The sequence below is a fragment of the Martes martes genome (assembly GCF_963455335.1).
Source record: "Martes martes genome assembly, chromosome: 8".
In the NCBI taxonomy this organism is placed as follows: Eukaryota; Metazoa; Chordata; class Mammalia; order Carnivora; family Mustelidae; genus Martes; species Martes martes.
Window position 1 is genome coordinate 118,296,452 of NC_137895.1, and position 10,113 is coordinate 118,306,564.

General features: G+C 37.7%; 1 protein-coding gene across 1 annotated transcript; it reads left to right on the top strand.

The window, feature by feature from the left end:
• Nucleotides 1-5,812: 5,812 nt before the first annotated feature.
• Nucleotides 5,813-9,566, top strand: MEIG1 (meiosis/spermiogenesis associated 1; the record flags this gene model as incomplete). Its single annotated transcript, XM_080811611.1, has 2 exons — nucleotides 5,813-5,950; nucleotides 9,438-9,566. The coding sequence occupies 2 exons, from the start codon at nucleotides 5,813-5,815 to the stop codon at nucleotides 9,564-9,566; spliced, it is 267 nt and encodes an 88-aa protein (XP_080667737.1).
• Between the last annotated feature and the right edge of the window lie 547 nt (nucleotides 9,567-10,113).

A 10,113-nucleotide genomic window follows, 5' to 3' on the forward strand; every position in this document is an offset into this window, starting at 1 on the left:
AATAGAAACCAAAAGAACAGTAGAACCAACAAAACTAGGAGCTGGTTCTTTGAAACAATTAATAAGACCAATCAATTCCTGGCCAGACTTACCAGAAAGAAAAGAGAAAGAACCCAAATTAATAAAATCATAAACGAAAGAGGAGAGATCACCAACACCAAAGAAATACAAATAGTTATAAGAATATATTATGAGCAACTATATGCCAACAAATTAGGTAATCTGGAAGAAATGGATGCATTCCTAGAGATGTATAAACTACCAAAACTGAAACAGGAGGAAATAGAAAACCCGAAGACACCCGTAACCAACAAGGAAATTGAAGTGGTCATCAAAAATCTCCCAACAAACAAGAGTCCAGGGCTGGATGGCTTCCCAGGGGAATTGTACCAAATATTTAAAGAAGTATTAATGCCTACTCTTCTGAAGCTGTTTCAAAAAATAGAAATGTAAGGAAAATTTGCAAACTCTATGAGGCCAGCATTACCTTAATCCCAAAACCAGACAAAGACCCCCATCAAAAAGACCAATATCCCTGATGAACATGGATGCAAAAATTCTCACCAAGATACTAGCCAATAGGATCCAACAGCACATTAAAAGGATTATTCACCACAACCAAGCGGGATTTATTCCTGGGCTGTAAGGGTTGGTGAACATACACAAACCAAGCATGATACACTACGTTAATAAAAGAAAGGACAAGAACCATATGATCCTCTCAAGAAATGCAGAAAAAGCTTTTGACAAAGTATAGCACGCTTTCTTGACTAAAACTCTTCACAATGTAGTGATGAATGGTATATACCTCAATATCCTAAAAGTCATATTTGAAAACCCCATAGCAAATATCATTCTTAATGGGGAAAAACTGAGAGCTTTACCCTTAAGGTCAGGAACATGACAGGGATGTCCACTATCACCACTGTTGTTCAACATAGTACTAGAAGTCCTAGCCTCCACAATCAGACAACAAAAAGTAATAAAAAGCATCTGAATCAGCAAAGAAGAGGTCAAACTCTCACTCTTCTCAGATGACATGATACTCTATGTGGAAAACCCAAAGGACTCCACCCCAAAATTGCTAGAACCCATATAGGAATTCAAAGTGGCAGGATATAAAATCAATGCACAGAAATCAGTTGCATTTTTATACACTAACAATCAGAGAGAAGAAAGAGAAATTAAGGTGTTCCCATTTATAATTACACCAAAAACCATAAGATACCTAGGAATAAAACTAACCAAAGAGGCAAAGGATCTATACTCAAAAAACTATAGAATACTCATGAAAGAAATTGAGGAAGACACAAAAAAATGGGAAAATGTTTCATGCTCATGGATTGGAAGAACAAATATTATTAAAATATCTATGCCACCTAGAGCAATCTGTACATTCAGTGCAATCCCTATCAAAATACCATCAAACTTTTTCACAGAGCTGGAACAAATAATCCTAAAATTTGTATGGAACCAGAAAAGACCCCAAATAGCCGAAGTAATGTTGAAAAGGAAACCCAAAGTTGGTGACATCGCAATTCTGAATTTCAAGTTTTAGTACAAAGTTGTAATAGTCAAGACAGTATGGTATTGGCACAAAAACAGACACAAAGATCAGTGGAACAGACTAGAGACCCCAGAAACAGACCCTCAACTCTATGGTAAATTAATCTTCAACCAAGCAGGAAAGACTATCCAATGGAAAAAAGACAGTCTCTTCAACAAATGGTGTTGGGAAAATTGGACAGCCACATGCAGGAGTGAAACTGGACCATTTTCTTATACCATACACAAAAATATACTCAAAGTAGATGAAAGACCCAAATATGAGACAGGAATCCATCAAAATCCTAGAGAACACAGGCAGCAATTTCTGTGACCTTGCCCACAGCAACTTCTTGCTAGACATGTCTCCAAAGGCAAGAGAAACAAAGGCAAAAATGAACTATTGAGACTTAAAAGATAAAAAGCTCTTGCACGGCAAAGGACAGTTGACAAAACCAAAAGACAATTGACAGAATGGGAAAAGATATTTGCAAATGTCTTAACAGATAAAGGGCTAGTATCCAAAACCCATAGAGAACTTATCAAACTCAACACCCAAAAAACAAAAAAACTAGTCAAGAAATGGACAGAAGACATGAACAGACATTTGTCCGAAGGAGACATCCAAATGGCCAAAAGACACATGAAAAAATGCTCAACATCACTTGGCATCAGGGAAATACAAATCAAAACCATGATGAGATACCATTTCACACCAGTCAGAATGGCTAAAATTAACAAGTTAGGAAATGACAGATGTCAGCAAGGATGCAGAGAAAGGGGAGCCCTCTTACACTGTTGGTGGGAATGCAAACTGGTGTAGACACCCTGGAAAACAGTATGGAGTTTCCTCAAAAGGTTGAAAATAGAACTACCCTATGACCCAGCAATTGCACTGTGAGGAATTTACTCTAAAGACACAAATGTAGTGATCTGAAAGGGCACGTGCACCCCAATGTTTACAGCGGCAATGTCCACAATAGCCAAACTATGGAAAGAGCCCAGATGTCCAATGATAGGTGAATGGATAAAGAAAATGTGGTATATATATATATATATATATATATAGACAGACAATGGTATATTACTCAGCTGTCAAAAAACGAAATCTTCCCATTTGCAATGACGTGGATGGAACTAGAAGGTAGTATGCTAAGTGAAATAAGTCAATCAGAGAAAGACAATTATATGATCTCATCATATGTGGAATTTAAGATACAAAACAGGATCTTAGGGGAAGGGAGGGAAAAAATTAAAAAAGACAAAATAACAGAGGGAGATAAACTGTAAGAGACTCTTAATCATAGGAAACAAACATGAAGGTTGCTGGATGGGAGGCGGTTGGGGGTGATGGGGGAATTGGGTGATGGACATTAAGGAGGCCATGTGATATAATGAGCCCTGGGTGTTACAGAAGACTGATGAATCACTGAACTCTACCTCTGAAACTAATGATACATTATATATTAATTGAATTTGAATTTTTTGAAAAAGAAACCAAAAAATAAATAAATAAAAATAAACTTTAAAAATAACAAAAAATAAAAATTTTAAAATATTAATAGAAATGAAAGGCAAAAAAAAAGAAATGAAAGGCAAGGATTTCACTGGAATATGTCTCACTTATTGTTCTGTCAGGTATTCTATATTTTACATAAATTCATACAATTACTATATTGCCTTAAAATACAACATGAGCCTAAACCTAAATTAACAAACAAGGGCCAAAAGTTTTTAAAAAGTTAAATATTAACAATACCTTAATTTTCTTTGGTCTAGTCTATTTCGATATAGATATAATTAGTATGCATGATTAAAAAATGCAAACAATATTAATGATATATCCATTTGGGTAGTTGCTACTTTCATCAGAGTGAATTGTGTAACTCAAATGACTTCATTTTAATTCATTTAAATCTAGAGCTAAGCACAAACAACTGTGAGAATTTTGGTTTCAGGATGAATGTGAATACCACAACCTTTAGAATGTTAAGTAAGAATGTGACAAAAGTCTACAGGAGGTAGGGGGAAGCACAAGACCAATTCTCTTATTTTTCTTAGGAGAACCAATTGGTACTTGCACGTGATTGATACATAAAATTCAAACAAATGACTCTTAGCCTCCTAACAGTCTCCCCTAATCTATTTTTATTAACTATGAGGGAAATTTTAGGTCATATCCTTCACATTGAAGAAATATTTATCTGAGATTCAGTAGTTCCATCAATTTTATGTCCATTTCCTACTTTCCCTCTGTTAAATCCAGGGTGAGCTAAATTTGTTATACTTGTGGAAGCATTTATTGTAGGACTCCTTTTTATAAAACTTTTAAAGTCTGCCCTAACTCATCTTATGTTTAGCATGATAATGGATACTTCTAATTGATGTGATGATTACTTTGACTTTTTTTTTATACTTTACTTCCTGACGTTTTCAGCACATATCAACACATATTTCAACACATATTAGCCTTCACTTATCCATGGGAGATACAGTCCAAAACCCCCCACTGGATGCTTCAAACCACAGATAGTACCTAACCCTATATGTTCTATGTTTTTTCCTATATATACCTGTCTATGATAAAGTTTAAATCAACAATAATAAAATAGAACAATTTTAACAATATATTTTGAAGTTATGTGAATGTAGCCTGTCCAAATGTATTTTCCTATACTATTTTTGTGATAATGTAAGATAAAATGCCTGTATGATGAGATCAAGTGAGGAGAATGACATAGGCATTGGGATGTAGCCTTAGGCTACCATCGACCTTCTGACAATAGGTCAGAATGAGGATCACCTGCTTCTAGACCGCAGTCAAGGTAGAGAGTGCAGAGGTACTACTGTAATGAGTATTTGTCATTGTAATTGAAAAAATTTTGAAAATAAGAATCCATTTATAGGACCTACTCATGAGGTCTATATTTAATGTATTTCAGCCAATAGAAACATATTTAAACAGAAGAATGGATTGAAGGAATCATGGTGAAAATTCTGGGCACTTTATTTCAGTTAACTGATATGTATTTTGGTAATAAAATGACTCTGAGAAAACAATTGCAAGACATGTCTTTGAAAAACTGACTCTAGAAGTTTGGTGAATAGACAATCATGTGTACTTTAGTGGACTATTTGAACTTCAAAAGCTATCGGTGCCTGCTTACATTGTTTTAAAATCAATGATCTCAGTATCATACAGTCGTACAGCTTTCATGGGCTTTATGTGCATCTGTCTTTTTTTAAATTTTTTTAAAAGATTTTATTTATTTATTTGACAGACAGAGATCACAAGTAGGCAGAGAGGCAGGCAGAGAGAGAGGAAGGGAAGCAGGCTCCCCGCTGAGCAGAGAGCCCCACACGGGGCTTGATCCCAGGACCCTGGGATCATGACCTGAGCCAAAGGCAGAGGCTTTAACCCACTGAGCCACCCAGGTGCCCTGGCATCTGTCTTTTCACATCGGGCTGTCACAGGAGCAGGATCACAGTGAACTTCTGAGTGAATGGACTACAGTGATTGGACTGCCTCCAAGTAGCTAAGATATGGAAAAAGGGGAAACCATTGCTTCTCAGCAAGAAGAGTAGGAAGACAGTGAGAAGACTGATCTTACGTTCCCTTTCTAGGAAAAAAAAAAAGGTGGGGGATGCAGTTTTGAATATAATCAAAAGGAATGGTGGTGAGATATTTTGACAATCTACTGAGTAGTTAAAAATAAGAGTGTGACTTCAGAAATGTGTATACTATTGCCTAGGACACCAGAATTAGGACATTACACTCCGAATGCAATTTTATTTGATGAAGAAATAAACAGTTCCCTATGTATCTTTCAGGGTTTATTCTATTTCCAAAGTAGAGCATGAATCCTCCTCAATCTTGAAATTGAATGTTTAAAATTTAATATACTTAATGGGATTCTCAACATTCTAGGTTTTTTTTTTTAATTCCACTTGTGTTCATTTTTTTTTTTTTAAAGATTTTATTTATTCATTTGACACAGAGAGAGAGAGAGAGAGATCACAAGTAGGCAGAACAGCAGACAGAGAGAGAGGGGGAAGCAGGCTCCCCGCCAAGCAGAGAGCCCGATGCGGGGCTTGATCTCAGGACCCTGAAATCATGACCTGAGCCGAAGGCAGAGGCTTAACCCACTGAGCCATTCAGGCGCCCCTTGTGTTCATTTTTAAAGAGACTTTCAAAGTTGTCACTGTTATGCTATTAATGTTGTTTTAACATCTTTCAGAAATAGTTGGCAATAAGATCCCTGTAGCCATGGCTAGCTCTGACGTGAAACCAAAATCAATAAGTCGTGCCAAAAAATGGTCAGAAGAGATAGAAAATCTGTACAGATTTCAGCAAGCAGGATATCGGGATGAAATTGAATATAAACAAGTGAAACAAGTTTCTATGGTAAGATGTGTCTACAAACCTGAACTCAAAATATTCAGTGAAAAGTATCAAAACCAAACAAAGAACCAGAGAATAACTAAAAGAAAGCTCTACTCCAATTCTCTCATTTTATTGATGAGGAGACTGAGGCCCAGAGGAGTGGTCTTCAGGTAGACTGGAGAGAGGTGGTTCCTCAGCATGGAAACATTAAGAACTTTCTAACTTTTATTTAACAACCATGCTCTGCCAGATGAAGGGTTGATGATAATCACAAAAGCAGAGTCTTTTTCCCTTACTCAGGTAATTCTATTGGCAGATACTCAGTTTGTTGTATACCTAATACTTCTTTCCAGTTTCTTTTTATCCTGAATTATAAAGAGGTTAGATTTTGTTTATTATGGAGATTATAAGTGACAGCACCTGACTTTGGCTGTGCATTACACTCTCATGCCCAATAATGGGATTGACGTAAAATCAGATTTAAGACAACACAAAGGACCTCCTTGAAGGGGAAGTCCCACAAAGTGAGAGGAGTGTGTGTGTGTGTGTGTGTGATATAGGGAAGAACAAGCTTATTCACTGTATGACATACAGTGACTCACAGTGAGCAAGAGGTCTTGCATTTCACTTCAGTGTATACTAATTGGGTATAAACAGTAGGGAAGGAGAAAATTTTGCCTTGTTCTTTTGGCTGGTCTAACAATCAAATTGACCCATGACAGATTAATAGGAGAAAAAACAAATTTCATCTAATTTCATACATATGGGGGCCCCAAATATATTAGACCCAAGAAGTGACCAAAGCAGGCCATTTATATACCTTTTAGACAAAGAAATAAGAAATGTGTGACGAACTGACAAGACAAAGTGACTTGGGCTTGAGGACTAATTAGTGGGGAAATGAAGCAGAGTTTATTTACACAGCCCTCTTGGCTCTGAATTCTCTGTCTCTGGTGATAAGGATGTCTGTCTACCTCCAGGTGCAGGGAGGGTGCCTTTCACAGAGGGGGGGTTTCTTTCCTGCTTTCAGGGGTACAGAGAGGAGGGTCAGAGTCTTTATGCTCTAGTTTCTCAAGTAACTTTAACTAGAAACCATCAGTATGCCAAAGTGCCATGTTCTGGGACAGCGTGCCCTCAGCACTGTCACTACCATGTGCAAATTTCTGTGCCAAGTGTTTAGGAGATAAAAATATGAGTACCTGACCTCAAGAAACTGACTGGGCCAGTAGGAAGAGAACCAGATTTGGAATCTCTCCAGGGTCTGAATCCTGGTTCCTCTCCCTCATTAGTCAAGCAATCCTGAACAAGGTTCTTAACTTGGCTGAGCTCAATGGTTGAATTGTAATGGTAGTGCCTGCTTTAGAAAATAGTTATAGGAATTAAATGAAATCATGTATTTGAAGTGTCCAACATTGTAGTGCTTAATGATTTGTTGAGTGAATGAAGGATAAGTGCTTAATGATTGATAGCTTTTATTATCTTGGAATAGAAGATTAATAATGACATGAACAGTAAAAATTTATGCAAGTCAAAATACATGTGCCTTTTTAAATGATGCAGGAATTTAGGGAAAGACAAAATCACTTCCTCTGGGGGACAATCCTCCAAAAGGGCTTCATGCCCCCAGAGACATTTGCAGAGGGCCTTGAAGGTAGGCCAGGATGGTAACTAAACACTTGCCTTGATTGGTATATCTCTACCAGTGGATAGAGGTGGGAAGGGTTTGAGCAAATTTCTTTTTCCTCACCTGAAGCGTATGTCCATTTGGGACATAAGAGCTATTGAAGCTTACTGACCTCTGTAGCCACTCTTGAGGACCAACCCCTCCACTCTGTTCTACTGAAAGGAGTGAAGCTTTCCTCCATTGAATGGGAGTCCTCAAGTGAAAAGCCAAGAAGAAAAAGTTGTAAAATACAAGGGCTATTATTTAAAATGACTAAGGGTTGATGAGCATAGGAACTAATACAGCTCCTTGGAGGGTATTTCTTCACTGCATGAGATGCTTTTTAGGACCCCAGTAAATGAAAGAGAGCTTGCTCCTGGCCCCAAGAAGAAGAGAGCTATAATGATGTCCTGAGAACATCCTCCTTTCTCTACTGGGGGCAATGGAAGCTATGAAAGAAAAACTTGACCTAAGTGACAGGAACCATTGATTTTTTTTTCTTATACTGTATATGTCAGAGAGCCTGCCAAGGTTTATCCAGTATGTTTCTACCTATTTTCATCAATTCTTAAATAAATGAGACAACATAAAAAATGAAAATGTGCTGTTAGAAAACAAAGGCCACGCATTCCTTTGTATTCATGATCTATTCCTATCCCAGTGGAAAGTTGTGATTTATGGATGGAGCATATGAGAAGTGACAAACTGACTGTAGAGGTGGTGGTGAAGATTTGATTATCTAGACCATGATACCTGAGTGATCAGGTTTTGACAATGGTAGAGTAGATCTTACAGAATCCAGAAGAAATATACCAAACAACAAGAGAAGTGCATTGACCTGACCAAGAAAGTAGAACATGAATTTGGAGAGGAAAGGGAGAAAAACGTCTAAACTAGATCAAGCCAAATGATAAAGTAAACAAACCAATATGACATATGAGAAAAAATAGTGAGGAAAAGGTAAGAAAAGATAGTGGAGGATTAGATTCATGACCTCAAATTTCTATTAAAAATTGAATTTCAAGGGGCACCTGGCTGTCTCAGTTGGTGGATCATGAGACTCTTGATCTCGGGGTGTAAGTTCCAACCCCGTGGTGTGTGTAGAGATTGCTTAAAAAATAAAATCTTTAAAAAAAAATGGTTTTCAAGCTGAACTTGTGAATATGGACTTGAGGACTGCATATGCACCTTTAGGTATCTCAAGTCTAGCTGGTTCCATTTGTCACTGCTGTGACATCAATTCTCAGCACCCAAGTACTTTCAGAGTGGGGCCTGAGTCTAATTTCCTCCTCAGGCATTACTTTTAGATATTAGGAAGTAATAATATTTGAAATAATTTGTAAATGTAAGAAAATGCTTAGAGTGTTTTGAATATTTCCTCTATCTTGGCCACTGAGAAGAAATTTAAATCTAGAAATTGGGATCTAGGGGCGCCTGGGTGGCTCAGTGGGTTAAAGCCGCTGCCTTCGGCTCAGGTCATGATCCCAGCGTCCTGGGATCGAGCCCCGCATCGGGCTCTGCTGCTCAGCAGGGAGCCTGCTTCCTCCCTTCTCTCTCTGCCTGCCTCTCTGCCTACTTGTGATCTGTCAAATGAATAAAATAAAATAAAATTAGAAATTGGGATCTAGAGAGAAGCACCAACTTAGCTTTTTTACAGTATAAGCATACAACTTAGGGTGTGTTTGAGGTGTGTATAATACTCTCTTGAGAGCTCAAGTATTTTTAGATTTAATTTTATGCTTTAATTTTTGGATGTGAGATATACTGTTAACTATTTGATAATAAATTATTATATAACAATAAAACCAGCATCATAGTATTTGTATTCTGGTTTCTGATGTGCAGGTAGATCGTTGGCCAGAGACCGGATACGTGAAGAAACTCCAGAGAAGGGACAATACTTTCTATTACTACAACAAACAGAGGGAGTGTGACGACAAGGAAGTTCACAAAGTAAAAATTTATGCTTACTAGCTTTCGTTCTTTGTGTTGTCATCATTTAAGACTTCATTGCAACATTCTACATCATGTAAATGTCATTTTACAAAATAATTCAAAATGCAGACTTCAGTTGAATGTTTTGAAACACAAAAAGCCATGAAACCTGGTATCAATCAGCCTGTTCTGTTCTAAAATATAATTACAGAAGCATTAAAGTTGTACCCGTCTTGGTCCTGTTCTTCTGATTATTTTAATCAGATGGTAGAGTAACCATGATGCCCAGAAAGAGACAGCCCAATTTGAAACTATCCCAGTGGTTAGGCTAGTTGTTTACAGGTTACAGGTTTACAGATTTACAGGTTAGTGCTCCGTACTCCGTACTCTGTACCCCCTGCCCCTGCCCCCAGCCTTTACCACTTTCCAAGACCACCATTTTGAACTGTCAGATCTGCCTCTTGTGGCCCTAGGGCTTTCTCTTGCCTCTTTTTCTAGAGGCTTTGCCTTTGCCTCTTTCTGAGTAGACAGGAAATGCCAAGGGCTGCCGGCCCCTAGGAGCAGTCCTCAACCAATGACTGCCGGG